The sequence below is a fragment of the Euleptes europaea genome, chromosome 9, assembly GCF_029931775.1.
Source record: "Euleptes europaea isolate rEulEur1 chromosome 9, rEulEur1.hap1, whole genome shotgun sequence".
Lineage (NCBI taxonomy): Eukaryota > Metazoa > Chordata > Lepidosauria > Squamata > Sphaerodactylidae > Euleptes > Euleptes europaea.
Window position 1 is genome coordinate 3,566,082 of NC_079320.1, and position 17,745 is coordinate 3,583,826.

At 49.7% G+C, this 17,745-nt stretch overlaps 1 protein-coding gene across 1 annotated transcript in view; it reads left to right on the forward strand.

Moving 5' to 3' along the window:
• Positions 1-17,745, forward strand: part of VPS16 (VPS16 core subunit of CORVET and HOPS complexes) — a 33,973-nt gene continuing 16,228 nt past the window's right edge. The window contains exons 1-14 of the mRNA XM_056855362.1: positions 1-55; positions 2,262-2,353; positions 3,338-3,429; positions 5,017-5,145; positions 6,064-6,208; positions 6,997-7,112; positions 7,403-7,525; positions 10,383-10,438; positions 10,958-11,047; positions 12,596-12,690; positions 12,936-13,012; positions 13,939-14,070; positions 15,323-15,450; positions 17,487-17,522. Coding sequence (XP_056711340.1) covers positions 3-55; positions 2,262-2,353; positions 3,338-3,429; positions 5,017-5,145; positions 6,064-6,208; positions 6,997-7,112; positions 7,403-7,525; positions 10,383-10,438; positions 10,958-11,047; positions 12,596-12,690; positions 12,936-13,012; positions 13,939-14,070; positions 15,323-15,450; positions 17,487-17,522 — 1,364 coding nt within the window. The 5' untranslated portion in view covers positions 1-2. The remainder of the gene's footprint in view (positions 56-2,261; positions 2,354-3,337; positions 3,430-5,016; positions 5,146-6,063; positions 6,209-6,996; positions 7,113-7,402; positions 7,526-10,382; positions 10,439-10,957; positions 11,048-12,595; positions 12,691-12,935; positions 13,013-13,938; positions 14,071-15,322; positions 15,451-17,486; positions 17,523-17,745) is intronic.

Genomic DNA, 17,745 nt, shown 5'->3' on the forward strand with positions numbered 1-17,745 from the left:
CCATGGACTGCTACACGGCCGACTGGAACCCCTTGGGGGACGAGGCTTACTACCGGTCCGTGAGTGCCAGCCCCCCACCCTAGCCCCTGGACCCCCTCCCACGAGATGCCATTGAGCTCTCCCTTGCACCCCCCTCCCCAAATCCACCCCCCTCCTTGCAATAATGATGCTTAGCCTGCAAAGGATTTCCCTAGGCCTTGCTTTGTTGCAGCCTTCATAACAACCTTGCGAGGTGGGCCGGCGTTGGGAACCCTGCACCCCCCCTCCCAAAGCTCCCTTCTCCCTCCCTGCTATTGCAGAAGGCGTCACAAGACTCTTGCTTGCTAGGGTTGCCAACTCCAGGTTGGGAAATTCCTGGAGATCTGGGGGTGGAGCTTGGAGAAGGCAGGGTCTGGGGAAGGGAGGGACCTCCCTGGGGTATGATACAATGGAGCCCACCCTCCAAAGCGGCAGTATTCTCCAGGAGAGCTGACCTGCGTAGTCTGGAAATCAATTGTAATCCTGGGAAACCTCCAGGCCCCACCCTAGGTTGGCAACCCTAAATGCAGCACAGGGGTTAACATGTCAGGCTTGACTAAGGAGGCCCTGATTCAGAGCACCACTCCTCTGACTACTGCTTTGCGAGGTTGCCCTGGGAGAATGGGGAACTTTTCTGTCCTTCCTGAAGCTAGTTGGACCCTCAGGGGTGTCAAACATAAGGTTTGTCAAACATGTCAAACAACATGAGTTGGGGACGGGCTGTGGCTCAGCGGTAGAACATCTGCTTGGCATGCAGAAGGTCCCAGGTTCAATCCCCAGCTTCGCCAGTTAAAGGGACTAGGCAGGTAGGTGATGCGAAAGACCCCTGCCTGAGACCCTGGAGAGCTGCTGCCGGTCTGAGTAGATCAGTGGTTCCCAACCTTTTTTTGACCAGGGACCACTAGGACTTTTTTGTTCGGTGCAGGGACCCCAAGGTTCAAAATAAAAATTCCGAGAATTTGAAAATAAACTTTAATCATAACTGTTAGTGAAACATTAAACTTAGAATAATATTTGAATATTTTTTTATAATAGAGAACTTTTAATTGAAAATATTAATTTATTATGGGTTTAGAACTTTGTTTTGCGGACCTTAATTTAGTTCTCGCGGACCCCTGGGGGTCCATGGACCCCTGGTTGGGAACCATGGAGTAGACCATACTGACTTTGATGGACCAAGCGTCTGATTCAATATAAGGCGGCTTCATGTGTTCAAGACAGCCGCCACCCCCCAACTCTCGATCTGGGCCGGCGAGGCATGGCCTGGCCCTACCAAATGACATTTATGTCATATCTGGCCCTTGTAACAATTGAGTTTGACTCCCCTACTCTAACAGCTACATGATGGTAGTTCTCTGCAGAGGCACATACTCAGCATCCTTTTGCATGCCGCCATTAACATACTTCAGCCAGAGTGGGTGTGTATGGATTTGCAACATGGACGTTCTGTCGGTGCACCCATGTGCAAGCACCAAGACACATCAGGATCTCACCATCCCGGAAACAGCTGCACTGGTCCCTCAAAAGTAAAACCTTAGTTGGTTTTTCACATTTCTTATGGCAGCCAGGCTGGGTGCATCATTATGCATCCCGAATAGCTCAGCGGTTCTGACCAGGCTAAAGTATGCCGCTTGAACATCTCTCCATGTTTTCTTTCCATTCCTTGAATCTGGTGTTGTGGTGCTAACTGCGGAGGAGTGAGAGGGAAGGAAGTCGTGCAATAGACTGAAACACGGCCCCGATCGCTGGTTTCAGCAAAGATCGCTGGTTTTAGCAAAGATTGCTCACCTATCGCTAAGCTTGTCTTTGCAGCCCCTTCACTCTCAATCTTTAGGAGGCAACTAAATATAGTTTCATTCATGGCAGCATTTGATTAGTTCTCCTGCCTAACCGGCAGTTGTAGAACTATTGTTTTTAACTAGTGGTTTTTACACATTCTATGTATTTTCTTATTTACATTGTAAGCCTCCTTGAGTTCTTATAAGGTAGAAAGGCATGTAATACATGTTTTAAATAAATAAAACAAACAACAAACCTTGGGGCCTAGGAACTTGTTCCCTTTTAAAAACGAAAATGGGCTGGGGTTGTGTGTTTGACCCACTGTCCCATTCTGCAAGGATTCCGTGTTCCCGCTGAATTCTGACCGACCTGCTGATAGCCAATTTGGGGCGCAAGGGAGAAAAATCGCTTTGCCCCTCTTAACGTTTCCTTCTGCTTGTTTCCCCTTTTATTGTTCCTTGCAGGAAACTGGATCTGTACTCCATGGCCTGGGAGCTGCGGGAAGAAGGCCTGCGGGAGTGTTTGGTAGCTGCGGCACCTTACGGGGGACCCATTGGTACGACCCAAGTTGGCAGGTTTACTCAAACATAGAGCTGGAAGGGACCTCATCTAGTCCAACCCCCCTGCACAGTGCAGGAAACTCACAACTACCTCCACACCCCTCCCCCAGTGACCCCTGATCCATGCGTAGAGGAAGGCAAAAACCCTGCAGGATCCCTGGACAATCTGGCCTGGAGGAAAATTGCTTCCTGACCCCAAAGTGGCGATTGGCATGACTGTGGGCATGTAAGAAAGGGTCATGAGAGCCGAGCGCTGGCTCATCCCCTCCTTCCCTCTCTCTCATGAAGCTGCCTTATACTGAATCAGACCCTCGGTCCGTCAAAGTCAGTATTGTCTACTCAGACGGGCAGCGGCTCTCCGGGGTCTCAGGCAGAGGTCTTTCACATCACCTACTTGCCTAGTCCCTTTAACTGGAGGTGCCGGGGATTGAACCTGATACCTTCTACATGCAAAGAAGATGCTCTGCCACTGAGCCATGGCCCCTCCCCAAAATTCTGTTTCTTTCAAGCCAGAATTGAACCAGCAACATAAGGATCCCCGCTTTGAAGCAACGCCTCTACAGTCCTCTGCTCTGCCAGCTGAGCTATTGAAGGGAACTTAATGATCTGCCTAAATTCGCAAAATCAGCTGCTTCTATACTTTCGCCTGTTAGGCCTGGTGTCTGAGAGGACTCCGCTTCCTCCCCCCAGTCACCCCTCCCACTGGGAAAGGGGATATCCCCCATAGCCCCTCAGTTCTCCCAAGGCCCCCCAAGAGAGAGCCAGGGTGGCGTCATGGTTAAGAGTGTCAGACTCGTATCTGGAAGACCAAGGTTCAAATCCCCGCTCTGCCATGGAAGCTCGCTGGGTGACCGTGGGCCAGTCATTATGCATACATAATGGAAACACGATTCGTCCATGCTTTAATAAGCGTACAAGGAAGAGTGATGAGAACCGAGGATGCCGGGGATTTGGAGGATTGTAACGTCTTTTTCTTTTAGCGCTGCTGAAACCCAAGAAAGAGAAATCGCCCAGTTCCCGGCCGGAGCTGCACATCTATTCTGCTTCGGGGGTCCGCTTGGCTAGCACTCTGGTGAGTGGGGCCGCCAACCTCCAGGTGGGGCCTGGAGATCTCCCGGAATTACAACTAATCCACGGACAACCAAGATTGTTTCCCTTGGAGGAAAAAAAGGCTGCTTTGGAGGGTGGATTCTGTGGCATTATACCCACTGAGGTCCTTACTCTCCCCAAACCCCACCCTCCCTAGGCTCCACCCCAAAATCTTGTGGACTTTCCCAACCCAGCACTGGCAACCCTCGGGTGAGTGGAGCCTCCAGCCCGTTGTTGCTGAGATGGGCCTCCCTCTGAGGGGAAACCAAAGGGATTGAGCTAAACACTATCTAATACAGCAACCAAGACATCTATTTTTATTATATATTGTGCACAATTGTATTTAAAAACACAAGGCCTAATATACAGGCTTCCTAAAAAGCACAAAGTTACAAATATTACCAACACGTAACAGTTAATGTAAGTTCATAAAATGACCAAAATCTGACCAGACGCATTTTGGCCTTTTACAGCCCTTCCTCAGAGGTCATACATACACAATTTTACAATATACATCCTGACGTATACTTTATACAAGGTAAAAATAAATAAATACACACACACACATGCACACACACATATGTATACACACACACACATATATGTGTGTGTGTGTATATATATATATATACACATACACATATATACACTTATGTATATGTATACACACACACACACACACACACATATATATTATTCTGTTCAGGATGTGTATAACATCAGCAAACGTGAAGAAAAGAGTCAACCAGTGTGGCGTAATAGTTTCAGGTTGAGTTTCTTTGTTCCCCATTTTCTTCAGTTGTCCTTCCTCCAAGGGCCAGAAACCTCCTTTCAGGTTCTTAATTATCTAGGCTGCATTCAGGCATCATGTCAAGCTGGCCTGAAGTGCCTGAATTAGGGTTGCCAGACCCCCACCGGGACTGAGGGATCCCCCACTTTGGGGCCCCTACCCCTGTGCCATTCACGTGGCCGGCAGGGGTCTTACCAGCTGCAAATTGAGGCCTAGGCCTTGTCTCCAACGGCACAGTTTTTACCATAGTTCTTTGCCCAAATACCAGAGCATCTCCCTCATCGTTGGTGACATGATGGTGTCACTTCTAGAAGGGACATCATCATGTCACCAACAATGCGGGAGACGCTCTGGTATTTGGGCAAAGAACTATGGTAAAAACTGTTAAGCTTTGCAGGGAAGGAAGGGAGGGGCCGTGGCTCAGTGGTAGAGCATCTGCATGGCATGCAGAACGTCCGAGGTTCAATCCCCGGCATCTCCAGTTAAAGGGACCAGGCAAGTAGGTGATGTGAAAGACCCCTGCCTGAGACCCTGGAGAGCCGCTGTCGGTCTGAGTAGACAATATTGACCTTGATGGACCAAGGGGGGTCTGATTCAGTATAAGGCAGCTTCATGTGTTCATAAGGGCAAGCGTAACCCTGGTGTTGCTGTGAAGCAGCCGCTTAGGAAAGGTGCAGCCGGCCAAGCTGCCGTCGGGGTTGGCCCCCTCGAGGCCCTGCCTCCTGAAACTAGAAGCGTTGCATGGTACCCAACATGGTGTTCTCTCACTCCTTCTCCCAGTGGAAGAACAGCCCGGCAGTGCACCTCGGCTGGACGGCCGGTGAAGAGCTGCTCTGCATTCTGGAAGATGGCTCGGTTCTCGTTTACAGCATCTTCTGCGAGTTCAAGCGCTGCTTCAGAATGGGCAACGTGAGTGGCATGTGCGCACATGAGCGTGCATGTGGGGGGGAGCACTGAGCCAACTGTAACTTTTCATTTTTGGCATCAGCTAAAGGCAGAGCAGTGTGTACTGTGGAACTGGGCTTTCAACAGTTTATCTACTTCTGTTCAAAAGCTGACGCGAGCCTTGAGTCCGGGGGCACCCACCAACGCTTCTCCTGGCACCTGCCAAGTGTTTTTAGAAAGCGGGTGGGGCTAGGTGTGGCTTTTCCCAGTGGGGCTTCTGATTGGCCCGTTGGAGAGTTGATTGGCTGTGCATATTTTCAAAAACGTTGCTTTGGCAGCAGCTGCCAGCATAGCACAAGAATCTTCACTGTGTGGTTGAAGGTAAGCTGTGGCAGCCATTTTGTGGCTGGCTCCGCCCCCTGCAGCAGCCATTTTGTGGTTATGCTCACCCCGCTGTATCAGAATTCCAAAGGTGTCTACAAGCTCAAAAAGGTTTGGGACCCTGGTATAGACTTTGTAGCATTTGAGCAAAATTGCACAGACAAGATTACAGAAAAGTGGGGACTTTGTGTTGGGACATTGCCAGCGTCAGGGTAGGGACTTCTCTCAACCAGCTGCTATTTTTCCCCTGTCCGCTTCACCTCCAACTGTTCAAAATGTTTTTGACCAAATGCAATTTAATGGTGGTTTTATCAACCCTGCTCATGCAAAAAACATTTTTGAACATGAGTAGATGTTAAAAAGCTGGTTGACAAATGCATTAATTTTTATTTATTGAAAGCACTTCTAAGCCTGCCTTTTTCTGCCATTCAGTTGCTGTGTGAAATTCTCTGTCTCTTTGGAATGGTAGAGTACTACCTCGCAGGGTTGTGGCGATGACACAGTTGGACATCCTGCCCAAAAGCCAATCCTTCTCTGACGTGGTCTCTCTGTGTTCCTCAGGAGGTGCTGCAGAACCACGTGGTGGAGGCCAAAGTCTTTCATACAGAGTACGGGACCGGGGTGGCCATCCTCACAGGGGCCCACAGGTTCATTCTGGCCACCAACGTTGATGACTTGAAGCTCCGCAGGATGCCTGAGGTGCCAGGTGTGTTGTCCGTGCTTGTTTTTACCTTGGCCTCGTGTCCTTCCCTACTCCGAACTTCGCCTTTTTTTGTATGTTTGTTTCTGCATGGGGTTCCTAAAATACAGAATCTGTTAAAGAAAAATCTCATGCGTCTATCTAGCTATTGGGCGAGCTATTGAGCTATCTGTCTGTTGAGCTTTCTATCTATCGAGCTTTCTATCTATTGAGCTTTCTGTCTGTCTGTCTATCTCATTTCTATAAGGAAATAACAACGCTCTGGCTTTAACTAGGGGTTTCATTTATCCATATAATTGGTTGTATTTATACAGTGGTGTGGTTTTCCGATTGATTGTATGGTTATTGGGGTACCATGTGTCACACATATCTGCCTATGATGTGGAATAAGTCACTATCTAATTATACAAATTTATGATACATACTGTACCTCATTGTTATCTTGGCTTCAGTGCTGGGTTTGGTTGTCAGTTGGTCTGTCTGACGCAGCAGATGCTGCATATGGGCCATAAGTGCCATCTGTGGGTTTTTAGTATTTCGTAATGTGTCTGTTCTACGGTTTTTAATTTTAATGAGATATATACATATGGCCTTGGCTGGGGAGGGTGGCTTAGAAATTTTGAAAATAAATACATAAATAAGAGCGAGGAGCTGCTTTAGCTAATGGGTCGCAAAGCCCCATCTCTGATGTCAGAGGCAACTGTGGCCAATCGGAGACGTACAAAATATTGTCCCGCCTCCGTCACGCGTCTGATAAGCCCTCCTTTTAATCCGGGCTCTCTGCCCCCTGCCAGGTCTTCAGAAGACCCCCTCATGCTGGGCTGTCCTGTGCCAGGACAGAGTGGCCATCCTCCTCCTGGCGATCGGCCAAGACCTGCTGCTCCTGGACAACACGACCTGCACCCAGGTGGTACGTGAGTGTCGAAGGGGCAGGGAGGGGGGGTTGGGCACCTTCTGACAGCTGCGAGGTTGGGTTCTGCTTCTGCTGCGTTGCATTGCGTTGCGTTGGGGGGGTCTGAGGTGATCATCCGGACCAAAACCAAACTGAGTGGGGTTTGGCGACTGCACTGTGGTCGGTGGCCAGCTGAGAAGCGGAAGTGGGTTGAACATCCAGACATGGGTTGGAATTGGGAGGAGGTGAATGCAGAATGGGATTCGAATCCAGGGCCCATGATTTGCTGCTCTCGCCTGTGCCCGCAGACCCTGCCGGGGATGAATCCCCTTGCCGGCTCCTACCTGCGCATGGCGGTGTCTTTCAACTACCGCTACCTGGCTCTCTTCACCGACACCGGCTACATCTGGATGGGGATGTCTCACTTGAAGGTGAGCCGCCATCGCTTGGGGGGTGAAGTTCTGAAACCAAAAGATTAGGTGATGCCCAGGGAAATCTCAGAGGGCCACAAACGAAGGATGAACAAGATTTCCAGGGCTTGCTCTGCCGCTTGACTAGCAAAACAAGAAATATGCAAACTGAAAGGAAAATGTGCACATTTGCTTGAGTTGCATGATTTATTCCAGTTGCAGAATCTGGACTTCCTTTTATACTTTGCCCGTGCCAATGATAACCATCTTCAAGTACTTCACGGGCTGTCATATAGAGGATGGTGCCGAGTTGTTTTCTGTTGCTCCAGCAGGTCAGACCAGAACCAATGGGTTGAAATTGAATCAAAAGAGTTTTTGTCTAGACATTCGGAAGAACTTCCTGACAGTTAGAACGGTTCCTCAGTGGAACAGGCTTCCTCGGGAGGTGGTAAGCTCTCCTTCCCTGGAGGTTTTTAAGCAGGGGCTAGATGGCCATCTGTCAGCAATGCTGGTTCTATGACCTTAGGCAGATGATGAGAGGGAGGGCATCTTGGCCATCTTCTGGGCGTGGAGTAGGGGTCACTGTGTGTGTGTGTGGAGGTAGTTGTGAGTTTCCTGCATTGTGCAGGGGGTTGGACTAGACAACCCTGGTGGTCCCTTCCAACTCTATGATTCTATGAGGTTGGCAGGGGAGGCTTTAGGTATTTTGCTGCCCAGGGCATCCTCTGGATTGGTCCAGGATGAACTGTGGAGGAAGCGATTCAGCACCCAGCCTAGCAGAGAACAGCTCAGTAGTGGGGAGAGCGTGTGCCCCCTCTGGCGCTACCCCTGCTAGATCCAAGGCTGGCTGCTTAGCGCTGCTCCCTGTAGCCCTCCTTGGAGTTGAAGAACGGCAATGCAGGCGGAAGCCACACCGATGCCCTTTTCACAGGCTGCTGCCCTCCGCTGAGTGTCGTGCAGCTACTAGCGTGACAGACCAGCCCTGCCTGTTGGAATCACCAGTCAGAAGGTATTTGTGTTCTGATGTGCAGATGAATCTCACCCATCCCTAGGTATGTGTGAGGGTCTGTGTGTCTTTGCCTTGAGTGAGGCCTTTGCATTTGTCTGGTTTCCACCCCCCCCTCTCTGGACTCGTAAAAGCAGTCCAGGTCAATGCCCTTGGTTCAGGCGCGGCGCCTGACGGGGCCCAGGTTGGAATGTGTCTCTTCTCTTCCCACGTTTCTCCCTTGCCCTCTCCGACTCCCTTCCTTCGGCTACGGCCTTGGAGAGTAGATTGTATTAACAAGCTCCCTAATTGCTTTGATGTTCTGTACCATGCACAGCCATTGCTTCCCATAACATATGCTTGACCTCTGCTCCCCTGTAGGGGTTATAATTCTGTCTTTGTGAATCAGTAATCACTTGCAACTTTACCAGTGTATGGCTTACACCTTCTGAAGCTCTCAATAAAGATCCTTGTTTCTGCACGACTGTCTGAGCAAGTGGCTTTATGGGATTTGCACAGAGAGGTGGGGAACCCTCACATTAAGTTGCAAGTCACTGCCGCGTTGACCTGCTGCTGTACCGTTCCTGGACAGCTATGGCAGGCAACGGGGATGACAATGGCAAGCCGGACGACGGCGACCAGAAGGACAACGCTGTACCCAAAAAACCTGACCTACCCCCTTCGGAAGGGAAGTCGACTGGGAAGACGACCAGTGGAACCGACTCTGGATCAGGTTTGGGAACAAAGGCCAAGCAAACTCGCTTGGAGAGCTGGCTGGAAACTCCCCGGCATTGGTCGCCCCCGAAGAGCGACGTGCAGTCAAGACGGACTGTGGTTCACGGGTTGGGGTTCGAGGATGATCCCGCCCGAAAGGAAGCCCTGCTACTTCATCAGATGGATGAGGAGCAGCTGCGCTGGCAGACAGAGCGCCAGGATTTACTGGACCGGATGGATACCATGCAAGCAGTGATGCTGGAGATGGCCCGAGCCATGGATGAACTGAAAGTTCAAACTCCACCCGTGGACCCGCCGGACGGAGGACGACAGCCACCCGTGGCCCCCGCACCTCCCATCCGTCCCACTCCACCGGCTCGCAGAGATTTGAAAATCACGTATGACGGGTCGAGTGGGCCTGTGTGCCGGTGTCGTGTCTGGGCAAAGCCCCAGATGTTATGTCAGTGAATCAACCACTCTAGTAACTCTGTGGTATTACCATAGAGTTTTAAAGTATTCGCTGACATTTCGTCCAGGGTTTTGCCCAGATGTGACGTTAGCATGTAGCCGCTCACACTGGCTGAAACGTAAGGGTGGGAGGAGTGGCCATTCCCTGGGAGGCTAACCCACCCAAAGCAAGCACTTAACAAGCCTATTTGTCTCCACTCCGATGGGGAGGGAATGGGATCTTGGATTTCACCCTTGGCCCTCAGGGAAGACTGGCAGTCCAGGTGCCCTTGGGCTAGCCTGACAGACATCCGTCTGCTGTCAGGTCTTGTTTGTTTTGTCTGCGCACCAGCTAGTGGAAGGAAGGAAGGAAGGTAGGAAGGAAGGCACCTATTGGCATGGGCAAAGTATAAACGGTAACCCCAATTCTGCAACTGGAGTAAATCATGCATCTCAAGAAAATGTGCATATTTTCCTTTCCGTCCGCATATTTCTTGTTTTGCTAGTCAAGCGGCAGAGCAAGCCCTAGATGTCTTGTTTGTCCTCCTTTTGTGAGCCTCTGAGATTTCCCTGGACATTACCTACTCTTTATAAGTATGAAGGCTAGAAACTTGCCCTCCATTTTAAACAAAAGCTGTATTGTTTGTCCACTGTTGCATTCCAACTTGCTCACCTGTCTGATTTCTCTTCTCGTGTCCCTCCCGTCCTTGTCTGGGCTCTGCCTCCCTGCAGGAAAAACTGTACGACTTCACCTGCAATTTGCGAACTCCCCCAAAGCAGATGGTTTGGTGAGTATGGACATCAATCACTCAATGTTCAAAAAGAAAGTGGGTCCCACAAATATGGCAGCCCTGATACATGAGGTCACAGTGAATTTTGAAGGCCAGTTTGGCTTTCTTAAACAGCGCCAATGAAATTGGTGGTTCTGTGATGCACCAGTTCCATAAGCCACACATCCTCATGATACGGCGCATGTGCAGTGTTCACAAACAAAATGGCTGCCCCAACGCACAGGATCGCAGTGAAGTAGGAAGGCCAGTTTGGGGGTTTGGGAGGGACCTGGGAAAAGCAGAGAAAGGCGGCCTCTGCAGGCCTCCTGGGAGAGGCCTGCTATGTCTGTTGCATGTTTTCTGCTACTAGAAAAGACCAAGGTGACTTCTCAGAGACCAGGAGTTGCCTCTTGTGCTCTGCTAGGTACTGTTGGGCAGGGTGGGCTAGCACCAGAGGGAATGATGATAGAGGAAGCCTGCACAGGTTGGTCTTCAGGTGCCCACATCTTACCTACTGACAGTCTCTCGACGTGGCAGGTGTATCCGGCCTCGAAGCAAGCAGCGCGCGGTGGCCTTGGCGTGGGACCGGCTCCTCCTTGTGGCTGGGAACGCCCCAAAGGGGATTGAGTATCCTTGGAGGAAAGTCCTGTGGGAAGAGGAGAGGTGTGTGTGTTTGATCATAACGTTGGCTCCCAGACTGCATGCTGCAAGAGAGAAGTTTGGAGAGCGGAAATCTGAAAACATATCATAGCTATCGTATATTTGGAAATTCTTGTGGAGGGAGATCTGAGGCAGTTTGAATGTTTCACTGAGCACAATTATTCTATTATACAAAGAAGGCCCAGGTTCGTGAGAACAGGACAGGGAGTTATAGTGGGCTATTGTCTTCCCCCAAACTACCAAAACCATTAAGGTAGTTAAGGGGAGACATGTTAGAGGTCTATAAAATTATGCTTGGTTTGGACAGAGTGGACCGGGAGAAGCTTTTCTCCCTCTCTCATAATACTAGAACATGGGGTCATCTGCTGAAGCTGGAGGGTGAGAGATTCAAAACAGATAAAAGGAAGTATTTCTTCACACAATGCATAGTTACATTGTGGAACTCCCTGCTCCAGGATGTGGTGATGGCTGCCAGCTTGGAAGGCTTTAAAAGGGGAGTGGACATGTTCATGGAGGACAGGGCTATCCATGGCTACTAGTCAAAATGGATACTAGTTATGATGCATGCCTATCCTTTCCAGGATCAGCGGGGCATGCTTATTATATTAGGTGCTGTGGAACATAGGCAGGACAATGCTGCTGCAGCCGTCTTGCTTGTGGACTTCCTGGAGGCACCTGGTAGGCCACTGTGGGAACAGACTGCTGGACTTGATGGACCTTGGTCTGATCCAGCATGGCCTTTCTTATGTTATAATGCCCCTGCAGTCGTCTTGTTTGTGGGCTTCCTAGAGGCACCTGGTTGGCAACTGTGAACACACTGCTGGATGGGCCTTGGTCTGATCTAGTAGGGCTTTTCTTACAATCTTTTCTTGTGCATAGACTGTTGTCGATTCCAAGCCTTCAACTAAGAGTACCTTTTCTGCTACAGTGAGGACTAGAAACTTGCAGGGGAGGTTTCCTTGTGTCTGTAAAAGTCAGCTGTTGCCAACAAACCTTATGCCAGATTAATTAGGCAGGTTCCAGTTCAAAAAAGTACAAAGAGAGTTCTGTTTGTGTGTATACAAATCGTCATCGAAGTAGTATACACACACAACTTGAAAAGCAGCTCTCCTGTACCTCCTGGCAGGCTGCTGTTAAATCTCTTTCCTATTAAGCTTTTCCGCACCTTTGCAAGCTGCTTTTTTAATACGGCAGGGGAAGCTGTATCATGATAGTGAAAATATCCTCGCACTGTCTGGCTGCAGATTGGGTTGTGTGCATTTGATCGTCCAGTATGGGCAAGCTGTTTTTCTGCGTATAGAAAAACAGCTTGTCAAAAATATAAGGGCAGGCTGAACCATGTATATGCTGTGAAGGGGATGTATGCCAATTATGGAAAGCCCCCCCCCCCCTTGCATCTTCGAGTGGTACAGTCCAGGACAAGCTTTACCACTTTGCTGATCATATAGCTTCACCCAGTCTCTCCAGTGTTATGGTGCTTTGTGTGTCCTGGGGATTCCTTAATGCCGCTCACAGATACCACCTTGATGAGGATTCGTACCTGGTGCCGGAGCTTGACGGGGTTCGGATTTTCTCCTTTTCCACCCATGAATTCCTTCATGAGATTCCAGGTGAGTCTTCCCAGTGTTCCAGTAAAGCAGAAAGAAACAGTAGCTTCCTCTAAAAATAAACTGGTAACTGGGGTTTGCTATTTGATTCTGGTTTTAACTGGAAATGTTTTTAACTGTTATCGTATGCCTCCTTGGACCATGAGGAAAGGTGGGGTATAAATGTTTTATTAATTAAATAAAGTGGAGACTTTTGCCCCTCTGCTGTGGATCCTGAACCCCAGCTGAACTTCCCCCTTCCTTTTCAGAGTCCACCCAGGAGATCTTCAAGATTGCATCCATGGCACCAGGAGCTTTGCTGCTGGAAGCCCAAAAGGCATACGAGGTAATGCAGAATCGGCAGGGGCTAGTGCCAGGGACTGTTGCCTCTTTGGGGAGGGGCCATGGCTCAGCGCTAGAGTACCGGTTTTGCATGCCGAAGGTCCTGGGTTCAATCCCCAGCATATCCAGTTGAAAGTACCAGGCAGTAGTTAATGAGAAAGACTTCTGCCTGAGACCCTGGAGAGCCACTGCCAGTCTGAGTAGACAATATTGACCTTGATGGACCAAGGATCTGTTTGGGGAGGGGTTGTGGCTCAGCGCTAGAGCACCTGCTTTGCTTGCCAAAGGTCCTGGGTTCAATACCCAGCATCTCCAGTTAAAGGGACCAGGCAAGTAGGTGATGGGAAAGACCTCTGTCTGAGACCCTGGAGAGCTGCTGCCGGTCTGCGTAGGCAATACTGACTTTGATGGACCAGCAGTCTGATTCAGTATAAGGCAGCTTCATGTGATGATACAGAGAGCAAGTCAGAAGTAATGAGCTTTTTGGAGGAAGGGGAAAATAAAACAGAACAGAGTCCTGTACCACCTTAGAGACCAACAAGATTTTTGAGGTATAAACTTCCAAGGTTCAAAGCTCCCTTCTTTGACTCTCAAAAGCTTATACCCTGAAAATCTAGTTGGTGTCTAAGGTGCTACTGGACTGTTCTGCTATAGACCCTCTAAAACTATCTTCAAGGATAAAATAAAAATGCATTACAGAGAGATTAAAACCAACTGCAGTAAAACACCCACTTGAACTCCTGGCTGGTCGTCCAGGATGGAGCCCCGGTGTGTTTCTTGAAGCAGTGAGCTTCCTGTGGGAGGGGCCACTGCTCTTAAGGCCCTGCCCTGCACTTCCATAAGGGACCCTAGAATCTGGGCAGAGCCGTGTGGGGGAGGAAATATGCAGGGCCCAGACCACAGTGGGCTTGGATCTTCTTTTCCCCTCAGAAAGAGAGCCAGAAGGCCGATGAATACCTGCGGGAGATCAAGGAGCAGAATCTGCTGTCGGAGGCGGTCATGAAATGCATTGAAGCAGCCAGCTATGAACACGACCCAGAAATCCAAAAAGCTCTCCTTCGGGTGAGTCGTGAAAGGTGTGGGGCTGCGACTGAGGGCTCTCTCCCTGTGCAAATGAGAGCCCACCAGGTGGAGTGGATAGAGCCCCGGGTTCAAGGCTCCCCTCTGCTTTAAAATGACTGGGCGACCTTGGGCCAATGACTCTCCCTCTCTCTGCCGAGTCTACCTTTCAGGGCTGTTGTGAGGATAAAAGGGATAGTCTATATGCCACCCCAAGGGTGAGATTGCTAAAAGAGGTGCTAGTGATCTTGCAGGGCAGGTAGCCCTAAGTAAAGGGCTGATCCTTCAGTTTCTCATGTGCTCCGCCTGTTTGAGTTGTTGTCTCTGTTAGGGGTGGGTGCATGTGCTTGTAGAATAGCACAGGCTTTATTAACTGAAGCAGAGAAATAAGATCCAAACTGATGGTTGGAAAGAGGGCTGACGGTTCTATTCCGATGGATGAACCGGGAAGCAGCAGAATCAACATTTACGTGGTGGTGGTGGTGGTGGTGATGGAAAGTGCCTTCAAGTCACAGCTGACTTGAAATAGAGTACAGAAATTGAGTATGGTGTCCCCGTAGCGTTTTCCAAGCAAGAGAGGAGCAGAGGTGGTTTGCCCTTGCCTGCCTCTGCATAGCAACCCTGGACTTCCTGGGTGGTCTCCGTCCAAATGAGGCTGGGCTAGCCTGAGCCCGCAAGGTCAGGGGATATTTAAACCTGTACTCAATTTCTGACTGGCCCTGGAAGGAAACTTGAAGGAAAGTAAAGAAGTGTGTGTGTGTGTGTGTGTGCGCGCATGCGCGCGCTGGAGGGGGGTCAGTGTAGCTCCATATCCGAGGGACGAACCTCAGTAAGCTTTCTGACATGGGAGTATCCTGAACCCATCTCGAATAGGGTTGCCACCCCCTTGAGGGGCTTGAAGATATCCAGGAATTACAGCTGATCTCCAGACTACAGAGATGAGTTCCCCGGGAGAAAATGGCAGCTATGGAGGGTGGATTGTATGGCATGATACCTTGCTGAAGTCTCCACCCTGATCCATTTGTTTGTTTATTTCATTTCTACCCCACTTTCTCCCCAAAACAGTGCACACCATTCTCCTCTCTTCCATTTTATCTCAGGAAGTCTCAGCTACTTTCCCTGGCTTCTGGCTTCCAACAGAAAGTTTTAACTGGACAGCCCACTTCCTGTCAGCCTAATTTTGCAGCCGTAGGGACTAGAAACTTTCCTTTTTAAACCCGTACACCCTCCTGTGTTCATTCCTCTGTGCCTTCAGGCGGCCTCCTTTGGGAAATGCTTCATCGACAAGTTTCCCCCCGAGAGCTTTGTGGAGACGTGTCGGGACCTCCGGGTGCTGAACACCATCCGGGATTACCAGATTGGGATCCCCCTCAGTTACGCTCAGTATCCTTTGTTTAAAAAGAGAATGATCGGACTTGGCAAGAGGGGTGGTCTTTAAGGTGAACACCCGAAGCTGCCTTATCCTGAATCAGACCCTTGGTCCATCAGAGTCAGTCTTGTCTAAGACCGGCAGCGGCTCTCCAGGGTCTCAGGTATCTGAAGGACCATGTTCTCCCGTATGTTCCTGCCTGGGAATTAAGATCACAGGGAGAGGCCCTCTTGACTGTCCCACCAATCAAAGAAGCTTGTTTGCTTGGTACCCGAGAAAGGGCCTTTTTCGTGGCAGCGCCACAACTATGGAACAGCCTCCCCAGAGAAGTGCACCTGGCCCCTTCACTTTTGATCTTTCAGAGGCAGTTGAAGATGGTCTTAGTTAGGACTGTATTTGGCTAAGTTTACTAGGAGTCACTAGTTGTGATTGCAAATTTTGGGTTTTGAATGTTTTATTTTATGCGTTTTCTCTGTGTCATAAGCTGCCTTGTGCTCCATAAGGAAGAAATGTGGCTAATCAATGTCTTAAAAAAAGAGAGGTATTAGAGCTCACATCCAGATTGCTTTCTAATCCTGGATAAGTTGGGGCCCAAAACCCTCTCTCTGTGAATAGCTGTAGTGGGGTTTATTTTGTATGAGCTTGAACACCCTCTTCTATTACTTTTGTGTTCTGGATCTGAACCCCGATAGAGAGAATAGGTTCAGGAGCTTATCCAAGGGATTGGAGGAGAAGAGCTTGATGCCTACCAGAGTCGCTGGGGAAGTTTGGGGTAACAGAAGCAGCACCCGCTCTTTGGAGGGCCAGGGTAGGAAACGGATGGTTGGATCCCACCTGTTTTCTGCTGGGTCTCACCCAGTTCCCATTCTCAGTGCAGTCCCCATCCCAGCGTGGTTTCTGTCCACAGTGGAGCCACGAATCCCCAGCATAGCCCCTCCTTCTCTTGACGGTGGGAGGAGCTGAGAGGACCTAGGCCCACTATTGGGGGGAAGGGGGCTGCATCTGGTTGCCTGGCAATTTCCACCCCTTTCTGCCTTGTGGAGTTCGCCGTGACCCATCCTTGTTGCATGGTGCAGCCTCGTTTGGAATACTGTGTGCAGCTCTGGCCACTGTATCCTAAAAAGGGCATTGCTGAGCTGGAAAAGGGACAGAAGAGGGCAACCAAGATGATGAAGGGGGTTGGTGCACCTTCTGTATGAGGGAAGGCTGAAGAGTCTGGGACTTAGAAAAGAGAAGACTGATGGGGAACATGATAGAGGTTCATAAAATGATGCAGAGTGGAAAGCGTTGACAAAGAGAACCTTTTCTCCCTCTCTCAAAACACTGGAACTCGAGGGCATCCAGTGAAGCTGATGGGCAGTAGACTCAGGACGTACAAAAAGAAATACTACTTTATACAATGAGTGATGATCAAGGGGAATTTGCTGCTAGAGGATGTAGTGATGGCCATGGGCATAGACAGCTTTAAAAGGAGGATTAGATATATTCATGGAGAAGAGGTCTATGAGTGGCTACTAGTCCTGGAGACTAAAGGGAACCTCAATGTTCAGAGGCAGTCAACCTTTGAACACATGAAGCCGCCTTATACTGAACCAGACCCTTGGTCCAATCGAAGTCAGTATTGTCTATTCAGACCGGCAGCGGCTCTCCAGGGTCTCAGGCAGAGGTCTTTCATATCACCTACTTGCCTGGTCCCTTTTTACTGGAGATGCCAGGGATTGGACCTGGGACCTTCTGCATGCCAAGCAGAGGCTCTGCTGCTGAGCCACGGCCCAGTGCCAGGAATTAACATCAGGAGAAGGCCTCAACCTCTCTGCCCTGTCGTTGGCCCTCCAGAGGAACTGGTTGGCCACTGTGTGAAACAGGATGCTTGACCAGATGGACCCTCACTGGTCAGATCAAGCAGGTCTGTTCTTATGTACTTATGTCCGGACACATCTATTGTACATGCTGCTTCCTTGGGACCAGCAGCGTTTGGCTTTTGGAGATCAGGTTTGATGCCCAAATAGCAGATACCCTTTGAAGAGTTTCTCCTTAGCAGCTGCTATAGGTACAAACAGCTCACCATTGAAGTTTTACTGGACAGGTAAGCATTCCTCTCAAGTAAGCTATACATCTTTTTTTTTTTTTTTGGTGGGGGGAGTGCACATTCTGGAACATTCAGCCAGAAAAGGCAGTACATGTTTGGACTGTTGGCCTAACCTTGAGTTGCAATCGGATGATTTTCACCCTGGAAGTCGGATGTGGGAGATTAGAGTTGGATGTGGATCTGGATTCCAGTTGATAGCCCCCCTCCAAAGCTCATAAAC